Source organism: Pocillopora verrucosa, chromosome 13, assembly GCF_036669915.1.
Source record: "Pocillopora verrucosa isolate sample1 chromosome 13, ASM3666991v2, whole genome shotgun sequence".
In the NCBI taxonomy this organism is placed as follows: Eukaryota; Metazoa; Cnidaria; class Anthozoa; order Scleractinia; family Pocilloporidae; genus Pocillopora; species Pocillopora verrucosa.
This window is the reverse complement of record NC_089324.1, coordinates 12,722,819-12,740,900: the sequence shown is the minus strand read 5'-3', so window position 1 is coordinate 12,740,900 and position 18,082 is coordinate 12,722,819. Positions and strand designations below refer to the sequence as shown.

Here is an 18,082-nt window from a genome sequence, read left to right as displayed (position 1 = left end):
ATTGGCAAATAAGAGTTTTGAAAAGGAAGGAATAGTTTCAATGAGAACTTGCTTTTGTGAAAACTGTAAACAAACCTTCAGACTTGCGTTTAATCTGCTCTTTGCTCATCGCTATTCCCCAAACCGCGACATCATCGATGGAAGTCGCTCTGCTCCACCCACCTCCATTCTCCTTTGAAGCTATGAGAAGCTTGAACGGTTCATGGTCAGGGGAAACGCTCATTTGCATTGGATTCTTATGTGACGCTACCAGGTTGCCGTTGACATAAAATTTTAGACCCTCTTGAGGTTTCCAGGTAACAGTGGCTTGGAACCATTGGTTTACAACCAATTGATGGCGTATTTCCCATCGATAATTTTCTTTGGCAAATAAAATGTGGTATCGCCCACGTCGGACGATGAAACATAGGCCATTCTTAAACCAGTAGATGCCTTCAAAAGGAAATTGTGGCAAAAGAACATACGATAACTCATAGGTAGCAACCAACAGCATCGCTATTCCAGTGAGGGTCAGTTACATAATAAAATTATCAATTTCTCTCATCCAGTCTCCTAACATTTTTGTGATGCATCTAATTCTTTTAAAAAAGATCTTGAATTGATAAGATGGCAGAAGCAGGAATCACGCAGTTGATGACTTGTATCAGCTATCTGCTTAAGAATTCGTGGTGTAAGTGATAAAGTTGAGATTATTCTAAGGTTTTTGATGCAATCCGTTATGGTATAACCGTCATTCATCTGAATCGCAAACATTAATGGAAAGCACCAGTGATGGAAAAGTTTAACATAATCTACATTAACATAAAAACATAACCCACGCCAGTATACATCGTCATAACAGTGGCCAGGTCGAAAGAAAAAAAGGCTACCTTGATTAGTGAAAAATATTAAAAAATTGTCTTTCTTGTTTCTTCGTTTAGCGCTATATTTGTTAAAGAATGTACAGAAAGCTTGAAAATTATATTGGAGGACTTACTATTGCTTGAATCTCTTCTACCATACAATTCCATTCGCAATCTGCAGTCCATATTGCACTGCGTGATATATACTCGAAAAAATCTTCCATATATGGATGGAACTAACCAGTTTGTAGCTGCCATGTGTTGATCTGAATTTGCATCAAATTCCTAAGATAGAAAATGTCGCCCTTGTAGTTATTTAGGAATAAACCTTTTTGCAGTTTCAGATCTTGGCTATCCAAAAATAAACTCATTTTTCCAAAAGATTCAAGAATCATTCAAAGAAAAAAAAGCTAACAGGGATGGTAGACAGGGGACGAGAAGCAGTTCCCCAACACATGACACTTCCGTCCCCCATTCCTTGCTCGGGGAAACTGATGGGAAATAAAAATGTGAAAAGGGGAAATGCTACCTTGACTTTATTGTTGTATTCAAAATACTTCCAGTCATTTCCTTCAGAACTGTACGCAATTTGATATTTCGTTGGCCATTGGATGTTTGTTGGCCTTCCTTGGGTGGCAATACAGGTTACTTCTGTTTCTTCCTTTAAATCGACCTTGTAAATAAAACGTATCACAATCAGCTCAAATGCATGAAATCCTGACAAAACCACATCACCCTTAAACTTGGCTTGATCTTAGATCTTGGCCCTTTGTGCGTCAATGGACGTCCCTTAGAACGGGTCTCCTCACACAAGGTCCTTGGAGTCACTATCAGCGACACTCTTGGGTGGAATGAGCACGTGCGTGAGATTGTCTCCAAAGCCTCAAAACGTCTTTACATCTTAAGAGTGCTCAAGCGGTCCGGAATTCCACCCGAAGACCTTATTAACATATTTTATGCCTTGGTACGATCGATCCTCGAATACGCCTGCGTCACTTGGTCTACTAGCCTACCAATTTACCTCAAGGACATGATCGAAAGAGTTCAGAAAAGAGCTCTGCGTATATTATTTCCGGCGCTGAGCTACAAAGACGCCATTGTGGCTGCAAACTCCACTCGCTTAAATGTGAGAAGAGACGAACTCTGCAAGAAAGTTTGGGACGGTATCTGTGTGCCTGGGTCACGGCTGTACCACCTTATTCCACCAAAGCGCGCCGATTGCCACGTTTATGAGTTGCGCAACAAAAACCATGTATCACTCTTTAAATGCCGGACCGAAAGATTTAAAAAATCTTTCTTTCCAACAATGGCGTCTAACGCCCAGTTCTCGTAGTCAAGCAAACCTAAGCGTTTTTCATTGGTATATAACTACTGACTCTTGTAATTCCCAGTCCCCTTAGACTCTTAATTTTAAAGTCAAATGTAAGATTTTCGTATTTTTTAAATATTTAAAGTATACTTGTAAATTCACATGTATTTCACCACTGGGGTGCTATTTTTGAATACTTTTAATAAACCCTTCTATCTATCTAACTTCCAATCGAAGCTTTTAGTTTAATAAAGGAGCTTTATTTTACCTTCCTCATCAGCGACGCGTGAGAAAGAAAGAATTGTTCTCAGTTTTATATCACGAATAAAACTTCCATCCCAGCACCCTAACCTCCTACTTACCTTTCCTTACCTCCTTTCACAGCAGACCAACCCGAGACTGACTAAAGATTAACAAAGATCGCAAAAACCAACTTGATAATTTGGCCTGCATTTGTTCAGGAACACTTATCAACGATGGTTACCTGAAACCAGATTCCCTTAAACAAATGGACTGGATGCTTGTAAGGTCCCCAGGAACTTGCCCCTTCTTCATTGTGGTTAAGCCGACCTTTGTTTGGCCAAAAGTAATCTTTCTTGTATTTATCAGAAACTTCGGTTGAGGATGCTGATAGTTGTTCATCTGGAATTACAGTCCGATTTTCAACTCCATGAGGCTGAGAGCAACCTTTAAGAGAAGGCAGGACAATGAGAATTGACTTATACTCTTAAGCTGACTGAAAGCAACCTTAAAGAGAGGAATTTTCGGCCTGTTTGTTGATAGTGCAATTGCAAATTTAAGTTCAGACAGCCAGCTCAGATAGTCTATGTAGTTATCTCAGTCTTTTAAAATTACTGGCCAATTTAACATTATTGATCAGATGAAAATTGAATAAAAGTGTGCATATTTGTGAAAAGTTAAATGGCTCAAGAGTTTTTTTTTCCATTTTTTTTAATCTAATACACAAACCTGCATCGTAGGAATAAAGTTCCATTTTTATGCACTGTATTCTCGTTTCAGTAAGATAGAATCGGACCTTGACGGCTTGGAAAGATGGAATGAACGCTTCCTTTATCACAAACCCAGCTGACGGAAAATTGAAGCGAAGAACCTTTAAAATAAATTACATGGGTGATACAGTTAAAGACGTAATAAATTAAGCTTTCAAAATGTTTTCAGACATTATGGTCTAATTATCTAAACAAAGTTTAGCCGTTATTCTACAAAACCCCGTCCTAAAAACTACCCAATTTAGTTGAATCTTTCATCTGAACATTTCTTTTTGTGATCAGTGTTAAGAGTGCCGAAAGCTAACGGAGGAAGAACATCCATTAAAATATATTAAATCTCTTTTAGAGAAAGATTAGAAAGAGAAGGATTACGGCCCACTGATCGCGTAAAACCATGGTTTTGGCGAGACCTCGGGTAAATAACCGGCCCCATAATTCAAATGTGATATTGGAAGAACGCAAGAACAACCTATTAAACAAAACAAAAGTAAGAACGAACCAAAAAGAAGTCAAATTAAATACAAATGAACCACCCGGGGCGCTAGAAAATGCTAGTGACTCAGTCGGTTTTAGATTTGACTCTAATTGGTAGAGAGGCTGGTTTGAGCTTAATTTCCTGAAAGATAATAGAAAGGTAAAGCAAAACTAAATCAATCCTGTAACAATTTCAAAGCTCCCCATGTATTTACATTTAAGCTAAAAGAGAGAAGCCATCTCAAACGAGAGACAAGAAAATAAAAAAAAGGAAAAAAAATGAAGAGCGTTGGCAGCTGGGGCTAAAAAGGAGCTTTTTAGGCGAAACCGAAACAGGAGAGCCTTCGGGCAGGCTCAGCAGACAGCAGCAAGAGGTTTTATGGCCAGTGGTAGACCGCCGGTGTCCTGTGTCTCCGTGACAAATTGTAGGAGGCCTTATAGTCTGCAGTAAAATATAGCCAATTTTTTTTGGAAACCCTGCAAGAACAGCAACAAGCAAACCTTAGGAATTTCTTTTCCGTCAATCTCCTTGCTATAGTTTGTCCATTTTGTTTCATCCTCAGTATTCTCATACTGAACTTTCAATTCCGATACGTCCACGCCTCCACCAATCGATTGCAGAGCCACGTGCGTCAAAGTGTATTGTTTTCCCAAGAACACTTCCAACCATTCATTAGGGCCGGTTGAACACCACGCCTTCGAGTGGCGTTGCTCGTTTAAGCGAGCAAGATAAGGACCAGTACTGCTATTGAGTTGTGATGAGTTACTCAGGTAGTTGTCAGGTAATATTTGATTTTCTAGACCTAATGGCGTAGAAGGAACTAAAGGTAGAGAGACACATAATGCATTAGCTTATCTCAATTTCCGTGAGTCGCTTCATATTTTGTTCAAGCTTTTCTCGAGTCGCCTTCCGAAATATTTACTTTCATAAGCAACAGTTGCGTAGCGCATGTCACGAGCCATCGGCCATAGTTCGCGTATCATTTGATTTTATGAACAAATTGAACGATATTGCCGCGACTTATCTTAAGCCTCAAGTCACCCTAACTCGCATAAAATGAGTTTTTACCTGATTACTATCCATAAAGAAAGTCGAGCTCATTTATATTTTTGTTTTATCCATCTTTAATGGCTATTAGACAAAAACCAACAAATTTAAAGGCTTAAATCGATTGATTTTATCGGGACTTTTATTCTACGAGGTCTCAGAGTGTTCCTGAAGTTTCCTCAGCAACGAAAATAATCTTAGGATACCTTTTCAGCTCTAACTCACCATGGTAATAAAAAACTTCCACTTGGTTTGGATAAAAATGCTGAGAGCCCGCTAAGTAATAACGAGTTTCATAGGAAAACAATGAAATATTCCTCAGACCGAAAGAAGCCCCTAAACTGCTGTATCCCATGATTCGGCCATTTTTATCTTCAAAGAGCTCAAGTTCCCTTTCTCCAAAACTTGGACCAAGCAGTGGATCTGTTCTTCCGGATGCGTTGCCATGTTGGATTGATAGGATTAGAGGGGCCAGGTTAAACGGGTTTGACAAGCTGAACAGGAATCCTTCTATCTGACGTCCAATGTCTGCTGGTTTTCCTAAGAACAAGACGAAATCACAATTTGATAAAGCATGAGCGTTTTATCTGGTCTTTTTTTACTATATCGATTGGTAATGTTTTTTTTTAATATATTAATCGTTTTCCATCATAAACATTTTTATTCAAACATTCTTTAGAATCTTTCGGCAATAAATCGTTTAACAATCATAAAACTATCTCCAGAGTACTTGATTGCTATGGAAGATGTTAATTAAAGGGTGCACGCACGCTCTTGTCTAATTAAGTTTATATTCATTTGTTGATCCATTCAAGAGAATAGTATTAGTCAAACAGATGATTTTGCTCTTCAGATATGGCTGCGTGCGCCTTTCTACTGCCTTGTAAAACACGGCACACACGACCTCGTTTGCATTAACGACACGCGTTACGAGAATGCCTTTAGGCTTTCACCCCAAACTGAGTTTCTGCACAACTTATGGAGTACTGACCCTCAAAAAGATTTTAATATTATTAGAGAATGCCTACCTCCCCAACTCTGGTCAACAAAGCCTCCAAAAACATATTCTCGGACACGTACGATAGTTAATGTTGGTCCCTTGTAATCGCATTCGGTGTGAAATTCTGTAGTGTTCCAGGATGACTGGTTAGCGTAGTAACAACGTTTCCACGTTGCATGGTCACGAATAAAATCAGGAAATGCTTTGCGGAGCGCCTCAAGAGATTTAAAGTCATCCTTAAGTATGTTTGAGGCTAAAACTGAAAGAGATTATAGAGAAAACACATCAAGATTTTAAAGGAAGTTCCCTTCCAACCATATAAATAAATTACAGGAAAAAAAGAAAAAAGACTCGAATGTTGCCCAAGCTAGCGTTATTAGGTATCCCCAGGTCGCGGAAATGTCTCCGATAACTAGGATTGACTTCTTGGAGAAAGGTAGAAACGCAAAGTTTGTAGGGAAGGTTTGACGTAATTTAATATTATGCGTCCTAAGCAATTTAAGATAAGCTTTGTTTCACTTCTGTTTTTCTTTACTTGGCTTTGATATAGGTCTAAAAACATGTGTCGCCTATATGTGCTACATAAATTAGATGGAAATCAACACCAATTCAGCTTGGCTTTATGGATTTCTTCGCTCTGACGAAGGGCTAACGCTGGCCCGGTCGAAAAAACAATTATCTTGTTTTACCTCCCACTGACGCAGTAACACAGTTTCTTATTCCCTTTTAAGAGAATGTCATCTGCGAATTCACTCGACTTTACCTCCCTCACGTTCACATGGTTGTCTCTCTCATGTCTCCTATTTCTATTGTAAACATTTTTTCCTTTTTTTGTCCATTATCATTAGTCGCTAGTTGCCAAATGGCCATAAGAGGTATCCTCGATCAATTTCATTAAGATTAAAAGGAGTTCTGACTGATTACAAGCATTTACATTTTTTAAAGAATTTTGAAGCTCTTTCCGGGATGCATATGTGACGTTCAACTTGCCATGGCATGAAATGGTACTGATTTAACCTACCTGTCTGCCTGGCTAAGAATGAAACCGTGAATCCATTTTCACCACTGAGGTGTGAGCTCAAATTCTCCGCCAGAAACTTTCCTTGATCTTCGATCACAAAATACTTTTGGTCCGCTGATATTGGGCCTCCAGTTAACTCGGCGCGGTGATTTTTGTTCTTGTCGAAGCTTTCCGAGGAACTTGAGTTGTTAAAGTTCCAGTAATACATCTCTAGAACAGACAAAAAAAAAAGGAAGATAGCGTAAGAAATAATTTTAATTAGAAATATCAGATGACATTCTTTAGCTTTTTCTCAGAATATCTACGAATTCACTAGAAGAAGAAAGCCTCCAAGGAAAAAAAAACAAAACAGCTAACAAAAGAGAAAGAAAGAAAGAAAAAAAAGAGAAACATATTATTAAGACTGTCCGCCCTAGTGGTAAAAGTATCCCCGAACAGAGATCCTATTATCTGAATGAAAGCCATTCTCAGTGTCAAGTGACTCTGGAGTCAAATACTTTCACTGTGATTTTGAGAAAAGAGGCACAATGAAAAGTACACTTCTCAGGGGTGAGATGTATTGAAAAAACGAGCTTACTATGGATAGGCGTCTGTGTGGAACTGTTCTTAAGTACAAATGTTTTTAAGCTACAGAGAGTAAAAGGAAGCAGATTGTTTTCTGATTTAAAGAAGAACGAAGATAAAAATATCCGACGTCTAATTATTTGCTTCGTCAGTGGCGCGTATTTGTAAGTGTTACATAAAAAGACTATGATGATGCTCTTAAGAACAATTAATACCTTTTGCTCTGCACGCAGAAAAGGGAACGACCTGTACATTTCCCACCGACATGGCTGCGAAAAGACTCCATTGTAGAACGTTCCCAGCTTCAGCGCTGCAAGAGAGCGCGAGATTTTCGATGCTAGCATTCGACAGTACTTTATCCCATAAATTCATGTATGTGATCTCCCCTTCTAGTTGAGGGGGGTCTAGGACATGCGTATTTCCAATGAAAACTTTCCCACCACCAGTGAACTTCGTCCCGTTACCAATGCCAAGGAAGGACGTTTGAGAACCGTCTATGGAAATTGCACCTCGTCCATCTACGCTAGTCCAGGATGTGCAAACATGATGCCAGCCTCCATCCAAAGAAGGATATTTGACTTGTACATTAAACCTTTGGGTGCTGCAAATATCGAGATTTAATATGACGATATTGGCGAAATAACACAATTTCACCTGTGTCAAAACAGGATTTCTTCAACGCACACAGTAAAAATAAACATTTCTATCCTGACATGCCCAGACATGGATGCTTTCGTATTTACCAGGTTTATCAACAGAACGGCTTTTTTTTCACATAAATAACGGTTTAACAATTCCTGAAGGGTAAGAACTAAGAACACTATTCAGGTTGAATTCAACTTTTTCGGATAAAATACATTTTTGATAAAGAAAACTTAAGGAGAGCATGATGTTCAATATTAAATAAATAACACAGGCCTGATACTCCGAGAAAAAGAACTTCGAGTGTTCCCAAAAAGAGTCAAACCTATGGCCCTGAATTTAGTTCGTACGCTCTACTTCTGAGGTATAGGAAACTTCTAATAGGCTGCGCTGTTTAACGAGGTCCATGGGTAAACACTTCCTGCAGTAGCTTTGCTTACTCGTGAGCACTCGAATTCCATGCAGCCATGTATCATCCTCTTTGTATTCGGCGTGACTTTTTCGCCAATGCCTAGTCTTAATTTATCGTCAATTTTAACGACCAAGTTTCGGTCACGAATACGTTGATAACAGTGATGGCGATATACAATTTACTCTCCAACCCCCCCCCCCCCCCTTTCTTTTGTCCTTCAAATTCTTTCCACTGGTTTCCGCGACATTGAACCGAACCTATGGCCTTCGATTAGTAGTTCGGACGCTCTACCTCTGAGTTATAGGAAACTTCCAGTTCCAAGGGTAAACACTTCCTGCAGTAGCTTTGCTTACTCGTGAGCACTCGAATTCCGTGCAGCCAAGTATCATCCTTTTTGTATTCGGCGCGACGTTTTCGCCAACCCCTAATTTTAATTTATCGTCAACTTTAACGACCAAGTTTCGATCACGAATACGTTGTGATATCGATAAACAATTTATTCTCCAGCCCCCTCCCCCCCCCCTTTTTTCTTTTTTCCTTCAAATTCTTTCCACGTGTTACCGCGACAGTGTGCTATTATCCATTTACAATCCGGGATGGGGGAAAGCACGTAACATGAATCAATCTCATGTTGGCTATAGTTGCATCCCATTACACAGACACCCGAATCCCAAATAATTTGAACCTTTTTATGTCTAGGAGATGAATGAACATGCTCCTCATCTCAAGTTTTACTGGATTATGTTAGTGCTTCTGATTAAATTTTTTCCTTACCTTGGCCAAATCGATAAAATGATCTTATATTCCTTGCCATCGGGTCTTAAGTCCATACTGAAGTTTCCATCCTGTTCTGCATATCGTAGCAGATTCATTGGTCTAGGAACTGTTGGAGGTCGCACTTTTAACCAGAGACATGAGGTAAAGGCCTGGAACTCTGTCAAAATGATTGGAAAGGTGACGATGCTTAAGGTTTCTCTCCTCTCTGAGAACTTCAGAGTGTAGTCTCCAAAATGATCTGGAAAGAAATAATAGACTTCTCGGTAAATGCATGTACCTTCGGCTGAACACCTCATGAAATGAATTAAAATAGGCTAATCATTGCATAAGTTGGCGAGAACGCATTGCTGATGTTGTCCAGTTTGTGATAAAAACAGGATACCCTAAGGATTTGTTAAAAAAATGAAATAGTTAGTAGAGTGAGGGCGGGGGTTACATCGAACATCGACCAGGAATTTAACATTTTAGCCAAAAGAGGCTAAAGTGTTCATTTCACAACAGAAACAGTTAAGTGTAACAAGTATATCACAAATTCTAACTTCCAATAACACTTTACCTTCTTTCCTTCTTATTTTCATTGTGGTCTTCTTTATTTTGTCTTTATGGGCGTCAGTATACGGAAAACCACTCCAGATCATAGAACCAGTTTCATGTCCATACTCAGAGTTTAACAGAGCCTCGCCACAAGAAGTAGTGAACCACCAACCCGAAGATGAAGTTCCATCTCCGCATTCAGTTACCGAAAAGTTAAAAGTGTTATGCAATCCTAGTTTATCAGGAATGTTCCCTGAAAAACCGCCAACAGATAGCTTATACGAAAGATCCTCACCAGCCACGTGAAAATGGCTGTAGTAGGCAAATCCTTCAGTTCCATCGAACGCTGTCAATTCGATCAAAAGCTCAGTTTTCTGGGTCGTTAAGCTATGAATTCTATTATTACCCAGCCACATTTCTGATTGGCCGCCCACCGTTCCAAAACCAGCTTTGTATTCATCCCATGTTCTATCGAAGCCCAGTGACCCATTAATTCTTTGCTGAACGACTGTCCAGCCACCACCTTGCGTTTCCTGGTCACAGAAAACTTCGAATTCTTCGTGGTTGTTTAAAGGGCTTATCGCGTACTTAGCACTGGTCTTATTTCCCGACAACAGCACTTCTCGACAGTCAGCTGTGTATAAAATAACAATGAAAAAAAAAAGAAATCAAGCGTGACAACTGCACCCTGATCTACCTCCTGACCTAAGTATATTAATAGTTAAATAATCAATGGATCGATCAGCTCATTCATTTGGAAAGTTAGTCGGTCTGCCAGCTAGTCAATCTGTCTATTAGTCAGTCAGTCAGTTAGTTTTTCAGTACGGCAGACAGTTTATCGGGCTGGCCAGTCGGCCGACACTATAGTGACACTATCGCGAACAATAAATCATCGTGTTCGCGTTAATTTGTGACGCGTAAATAAAACAACTGATACAAATGCTTGAAATTATTTCTAGCACGTTCAGGCACCCTTAGTTTTCTATTAAATTATCCAAGGCATGGGTCAATATAAAAATAAAAAAAGAGAGTAGGTTCTATTCTTACAAACCTGGTTTCCACTTTCGCACTTCTTTACATTCCCCAATACCTGGGCAATATTTGTGACGAAATTTCTCTTGTGGTGTTTGTTGCGGTGTCAAAGCATCAGAGCTCCACTCCGAGAAAGTACACGGATTCGAATAGCCTTGAAGAGAGTATGAAAGAATCAAAGTTATTACTCACTTCATCTGCTGCATATAAAAATAATTACCGTAAGCATAATTTGTGCATGAAGAGTCCTAACTCTCACGATGCCTGTCTTTACTTGGGAGTATGAATTGGTGGTGGCAAACTGTCTTAGAAGTCTGACGAAATTCTGGGGAAACCTGCAGGTAACTGGTATCCCATCCTGGGGGAGCTGCAATATTCCTAGTCGCTCGTGCATAAATAGATCAATAAACGTTCCTATGTGTAATATCGCCATAGTTTAATTTGTAGCTAGAGAGTCAGCGTAAAAATACAAGCAACGAGAAAAAATACTCAGCAATACTAGAAACCAAAACGTCTCATAACCTATTATCCAACTGCTTATGTGAACTTATTATAAAACAGGAAAATCGAAGCTGATAGAGGAGCGCAGCGCTCTCAACCGACCAGTCAAACATATTTCTTTTAAAGTGCAAAATGGCCAACTGTCCAAGTATTGTGTGATATTTGTACCCGATTCGCACGTTGTTTGTACTCTACTTAATTTAATCGGATTATAAAGTGCCGTTCGTTTGCCCTGGAGGTATTTTTCTCGACAACATTCAAACAAGTTTCACTTACCCATCAATCGTCCGATTTCATCTGCATTCAAAGCTCTCGAAAAAACAAAGAGATCACTGAGAAAACCATGAAAGTACCGATGCTTGTCTTCACTAATATTCTTGTATCTGCCTATTTCGAACGCGCCGCTTCTTGGACCCTGCCATGCGTCAGCTACAGATATATTCTTCATTCCGTTGACAAAAAACGACAACACCCTATCTTGGTTGCAGGTTACAGTCACGTGGATCCACTCGTTCGCTGGAAGTAAGGCATAGCTTTTCGTGATGTTGTAATCTCCCTGGGACCAACTGTCGAGCAGTAGCTGATTATCAGCATCAAAGCCGATGGAAAATGTATCTGTGCTGTTTGTTCCGACACTGAGAATTGGTCTGTAGATCGGGGGGGAATAAAGAAGTTTTACCCAGCATGTAATGGTGAACGCCATGCCAAAGGAAATGGGTGGGGCTTTAATGTAGGCCATTGTTTGATCAAGATAAACAGCTTTGTGGCCATCAAGGCGACCTTCCAAGAATACAGTGCTATACTGCGGGCTATAGAGAAACATAAAAACTAATCAGCACCATAAAAATTGGTTAAGATGTAAACTTCCTTGGCGGATGAGAAAAATAGAGATTATAAATACAAGAAATATTCACTCTGCATTAACACCGAAGTGCCAGTTTGGTGATGCAGATGTCCGCTCGAACATTTAGTTTTGCGAGATAGCAAATTGAAAAAAATTAACCAAACAAAATAACCACCGATGGCAAAGGGAAGGATACGAAAGAAAACGAGGATAAAGAGGAGGATTTGTAAATGACGTTTATAAGTTAGATAGAGTGAGGTTACGTAAGGAGGAAGGACTGGAAAACAGGCAGCCAAAGGCGAAAGAGGATCTGGAAGAAGAGGGAAATAGAGAAGACAATGACATCGCGTTTAAAGATGATGGCGAAGATGATGATGATAATGATAATGATCATGGTAATAATGAAAATTATGAGGAAGATGATGGCGATTATTATTATGATGATAAAGATTGTTGCGGTGTCAATAGCTACGACTACAACGTCGATAGGATAACGTCAAGCTCGCATATATCAGAAAACCTACTTCAGATCTTGATCCTCTCCATCAAGCTTCCAGTGCTTCACGTCATGCGTTATATTAACTTCTAAAATAGAGCAAAGGAGCTGTTAAATCTTTTAATGACAAGCTAACAAATTTAATAAACACAAAGCACGGAATCGGAAAGAATGGGACCGATTCTCGTAAGGACGTTAGTGACAAATCGAGTAACATCTCTTTATAACTTGAATTCTTTTCATGAAGATCAAACATTTATCGTGCAAGCGTTTTGGGTTAGTGAAGTATATTGTTTATATTTCTGTCAAGATCTGTCATAGATACATTGGCATCTTCACTTAGGAGGAGGACATCACTATGCAAGGGAAGTCGGTAGAAATAACGCAAGTCACCAGCTCTACCCTTACGTTAAATCAAGTGCTCCCTAAGCAGGAGCTATTAACTGTGTTTGCCCTCACCATGAAAAGAACAAGATTCTCCCACATTAACACCACGAAGATCCTTCTGGAACCGAGGCCAAGAAACAAGCCCTCCGCGTTCGACCCCACACTTGGAAGACAGAGCTGAAAGGAGAGGGTGCTCCAAAACGCGTGACCATATATTTACATGCCCTAACATGCCAGTGTAGTTAAACTTTTCCTCGGCTCCGATTCCCAAAGTAAAGGTATTATTCGAGGAAAATGATTTTCCGGATTTTAAACCTCTTTCACTTCTAATTAACCGACCGTCGTAGTAAATCAGAAAATGGCCATAATCTTTGTTCCACGTGACACATAGTCCATGCCATTTGCCATTCTGGATTTGAGGCATGATATCTAGTTCTCTTTTGAGCGAGAAAAAATCATCTCAGGAAAGTAAATGAGTCCTTAATTAAAATTTTTCTAAACCAGCTTATTGTCAATTTTCCTCTGCTTCACATTATGAAGATAAGACATAGGAAAAAAAAAGGTTAGAGAATTTCAATCGTTGGAGAAAATTGCACTACGACCTTTGCTATACCTAACTAGATATGACTGAGATATTAAAAAATATCTATTTATTGGTAAGGGAGATACTTTTTTGTGAGACATCTGTATACCTTTGTAGCCATTTTTATATCACTCTTAGGGCAAACCATTTTTTATCGAGTTAATTCCTGTATTTTAATTTTAGAAATAATTGTAGTCCGTTTACAGGAAGCATTTCAGCTATAGCATTTTACTATAAAATAGATTATTAGTGCGTTGGTAAAACAGTTTATGAATTGGGCTCTCTCATAAACTTTTGAGTCTTGAAAACACGTTTTCTCCAATAACACAATATATATGTATAAAATTCATGACAATTCTGCAATACTGACAATTACTGAAAATTCTGCCACAAGCAACATCAACACAGACAAGTTTACTTTGACTAGAGTACCCTTGTCTGAACCATGACGAGCTAATTTGTTTTTAAAGACGAAGACCAAACATTCCCCCAAGAAATAAATGATAAAAAAAGATGAAGATAAAGAGCCAGACAGTGACTATTGCCACGGAAACTGACATAAGTCCAAGGGAATTTCCAATAATAGCACAGGGCTAATGCACTTACACACGAGTATTACCCAATGTTAATAAAGATTAAATCAGAGAGTAGAATGATAAAAAAAGAAATTAAAAAAAAAAATAATGTAACAAGGTATAGGTGGCAAACACATTTAAGTTTATTACCTGTCTTCACCGTGGATCGAAAGCCATATCTGCCCGCCAGACCCCAGCCTCAAGGCAAAATATACATCGGACCCTGCTTCATCAAAATAGCGTAGAAGTCCAAGATCCGATTTCAAGGACGATTTCAACCATAAGCATATCGTGAGAGCATCGATGTCTTTGTCTCCATTTATCCTGACCGTTGAATTTGCTGATTGAGACTTCTGACGGCTTGGAAATTCAAGACTGAAGTCATGATCTACAAAACAAGCAATTTTGAAAAAGCGGACTTCGATCCCATTCCTTATTCCTTGCCAAGGGGACAAGGTTCAAAGTAATGGTAAGTATTTAAATAAGACGAATTCGTTAGATCACAATATTCGAGACGATTCCAAAGAAGCGGCTGAATTCAGTGCTCATTAGGATCCTGGAGGAATTCGGAAAAGCTGCATTTCCTTTCGACATTAATAGTGGAAGCTTGGGTCCTTAGGGTAAACGCTCGTATGCGGATATTTTTGCAAAAGATAAAGCGAATATTTATTACAAGCGTTGGGTCATAATGACGACCCGGATTGCAGTGTATGTCACGCCTCCCTATACAGTTTTCTGTAAATCGGTGGAAGAGCTTAAATCCGAAAAGTCTGAAGGTCTGTTTGAAAGCGAATCTCGGCTACACCTCGAGCAACTCTGACGCCCCTGCTGTACTCTCCGAACTTCCTGCAGTTTTCATATCTAATTAAAAGCATGCCACTGAATGAGTTAATCCTCAACCCTCAATAACACCAAAGACTCTTCTGGCAAGTTGGTAATTTGGATGAGACCCTGAACATACGAGAAAATTTTAACAAAAACTAATATTTCATAGTGAAACCAACTTCAGGACTAACGAAATTGCAAATACTAAAGGTCATTCTGTTCTTAAATTGGGCGTAGGGGAAATTTTGTTTAATTAATACCCTAGAAAATGTTTTTTTGTTTGTTTTTTTTTTGCCAAAAGAAATCCATATCAACGGATTATTTCACGACAGAAGACCCGCCGTCTGGGATCTTTTAATAAGTCAAGAATGATAAACGAGAACAACAAACTCCAGAAGGCAATTGTTGACGGGAAGATCCCAGTTTTGTTTGGGCTGCAAGCAATTATCAGTTTCCCGTTATGGTGCGTGGATTTTAGGCTTAAAATCCATTTAGTCAATGATCCACCTAACATCCCTCAAAATACAGGCTACATTAAACTTTTTTTTCAATTTTTTAAAATCTATTTGTCGTTTTTTTTCATTTGATTACATGAAATTTTCGAGGAGGATTTCATAGCAGAAGCATTTAAAAATTCCTCAGCGATTAAAATTTTCATGTTGAACAAAACAATACCTGAACATAAAGATCCTCCAGTCACGGAGATCTTCGAGAAGGTAGAAATCAACACCTAAATTGATAAGGAAAATATGGAAGAATGTTCATGTAGCAAAAATGATTTTCATAATCTATACATTTGGGGTATACTTGTTAGTAATAAAGGAAAAAGGGTGAAATCCGTTTCTACTTACCAAAGTGACCAATTTGGAGACCAGCAAAGGCATGATGTGTTCCTCTCGGTCAAAAATCTTCACCTAGGCTTCACTTATATATTCTTCAACAAGCAAAAATTAGGTTGAATCACTCATTCCTCCATACTACCGGAGCAACCATAAAAGCTGGAAGAAGGAAAAACGATGATACTCCAAAATGATTGAGTGAAAATGAAGTGAACGCTTCGAAATTAACTCTGTTTCAGTACATTAGCGGTAATATAACTCTTGCAGCTTTCTTTATCGCGTGCTTAAAAAAACTTTAACCATTCATTATTCATGTATAACGGAGAAACCGAGAACTTTCCCCGAGACAATTAGATGTTTACCACTGAAGGGCCTCTGCCACCTGATATTGGCCAATGAGTTAAACATGCTGTTAAGAACTTTTCACGGCTTGCTTGCTTTATGGAAAGTCGATTATAATTAATAAAAGCGCCAAGATCGTGTTGAACCAGTATTACTTCGACACGAAAATTAATCATAACAGTCTTGCATAATGATGAAGTAGATATTAAAAGCCCTATTGCAATCAATTTCCTGCCCGATACTGAATTGCGAATTCGCGTCCAGTAGAGAGTATATTTGGAAGGTATATTTGTTCAAACGAAGTAAAAATCCCATGAAAACAAGAATAACGTAAACGTGCTGGTATAAATGAAGGTAAAACATGAAAATATAATGAATTAGTAACAAATGGAAACAAAAATGACAGGTGTTCCTGGATAAAATTGAAATACAAACATGAGCACATTTATACCAAATCAACTAAATAATATATTTTTTCTATTATTGTTTAACCACGACTCTGCTATCGAAGACGACATTCTCGCGAATATAATCAAAATAGAACAAAAAAGCAGACTCAATAAGAAATAAGTTAAAGGCATAAAAGAAAGCTGATTGATTATTCAAACTAGCCATTAAAATAAATAATAAAGGGAAGAATCAGTTTGCATGGATCACTTTTAAGAATAGAGGTCTCCTACCTCCAAAATATTTCGATAACAAAAAAGAACTGAATGTACTAATCCTCAAGACTTATCTGAAACACTTCCCTTTCATATACACACTATTCCAGCCGAATTTTGATAATTGATGGATTAGTGAGGTAATGGCGGTGACACCACCTTTTCATTATCTTCTCATTAAAATCGTAATAAAGAAACATAAATATTACCCTCGTAGATCGTTTGCGTCTCTCACGAGGTGGCATCACACGCACTATAACTATTACCAACGCAAAATTATGAGTCAAATGTCGCTCCAGATTTCATCTGAAATTATAAGTTATTTCAACGCTCTTTAAGATACCTATAGCTTTTAGGACCCTGGATGAACCATTAAACTTCACGTACATACTAAATTTTCGATTGCATTGGTTGAATGCCACTGTGGGGTGTTTTAAGGGATACTGTTAATCATGTTGGAGTGGTGTTGCGATCTTTTACAATAAGTTCGTGGGTGATCAGATCCTATGACAAGACCATCCATCATACTTTAATAATTTAATACCAAACAATAAATAAGATTCATTTATTTTTAGATTTAAACTCTCTTTAAACGGAGAATAATACATGAGCGCGCGTAAATATATATATATATATTATATATATGAAATTTCTCTTCGAGTGTCTTACTCGATAGCTAACGAGTGAGCGCAGCGAACGAGTGAGATGAGGTGAACACGAGCATAGAAAATCCATATCCACAAGCAACCATGTCTTACTTTTGTTTAGCATATAAACACAATAGAGGGCACGGTAACGAATCCTCTAATCTGATTGGTTCTTTACTCGGTCAGTATTTTCCTCTTTTTGCCCACGGGCAACGGTAACGCTTTCGTGAGTCGCCGAGTACATCTCTTCTTTCGTTGCCATTTTTCATAAATATATCTCGTTTTACCGGCTGGGCAGTAATTTTAAGTAAAGACGTCGGTCACTACCTCAAGCCGATAAATAACTTATTAATCCTCTCTTTTCTCTCTCTCAAGTCACTTTGGTTGACTGAAAAATTTTCGTTTCAGAATGACTGTTTTGTACAAACAATAGTGTCATTACGTTGGTTGACAGGTGGCCTAAAAACCGTCTGCAATTAATTTTAATCGTTCACAAAAAATACCTAGAAAGTTAAAACGTAAGATATTTGGCTACAGTTGAACTAATCGATGGAATTTTCATTCATTTCATATCTGAATTTTCTCAAAGAATTTGTTCGTAGTGAAAAGGCGAGCGAAGTTTTAATTTCAGTTCTACAACAAATATACGCTCTCGGTGAGTCTTTTCAAGTCCGTTCAATTTGGACATTTGCGCCGTAAATTGCACAACAGAAACT

The 18,082-nt window shown here is 38.5% G+C and overlaps 1 protein-coding gene across 1 annotated transcript in view; it reads right to left on the bottom strand.

Moving 5' to 3' along the window:
- LOC131775100 (uncharacterized) overlaps positions 1–15,604 on the bottom strand; it is a 32,103-nt gene extending 16,499 nt beyond the window's left edge. The window contains exons 1-17 of the mRNA XM_066160000.1: positions 15,552–15,604; positions 14,202–14,439; positions 12,966–13,330; positions 12,535–12,595; positions 11,443–11,975; positions 10,685–10,819; positions 9,656–10,267; positions 9,097–9,337; positions 7,484–7,869; positions 6,705–6,914; positions 5,712–5,942; positions 4,909–5,223; positions 4,137–4,456; positions 3,121–3,262; positions 2,636–2,838; positions 2,524–2,554; positions 76–432 (exon numbers count right to left, since the gene is read on the bottom strand). Of these exons, the coding sequence (XP_066016097.1) occupies positions 76–432; positions 2,524–2,554; positions 2,636–2,838; positions 3,121–3,262; positions 4,137–4,456; positions 4,909–5,223; positions 5,712–5,942; positions 6,705–6,914; positions 7,484–7,869; positions 9,097–9,337; positions 9,656–10,267; positions 10,685–10,819; positions 11,443–11,975; positions 12,535–12,595; positions 12,966–13,317 (4,129 nt within the window). The 5' untranslated portion in view covers positions 13,318–13,330; positions 14,202–14,439; positions 15,552–15,604. The remainder of the gene's footprint in view (positions 1–75; positions 433–2,523; positions 2,555–2,635; positions 2,839–3,120; positions 3,263–4,136; positions 4,457–4,908; positions 5,224–5,711; positions 5,943–6,704; positions 6,915–7,483; positions 7,870–9,096; positions 9,338–9,655; positions 10,268–10,684; positions 10,820–11,442; positions 11,976–12,534; positions 12,596–12,965; positions 13,331–14,201; positions 14,440–15,551) is intronic.
- Positions 15,605–18,082: the final 2,478 nt, after the last annotated feature.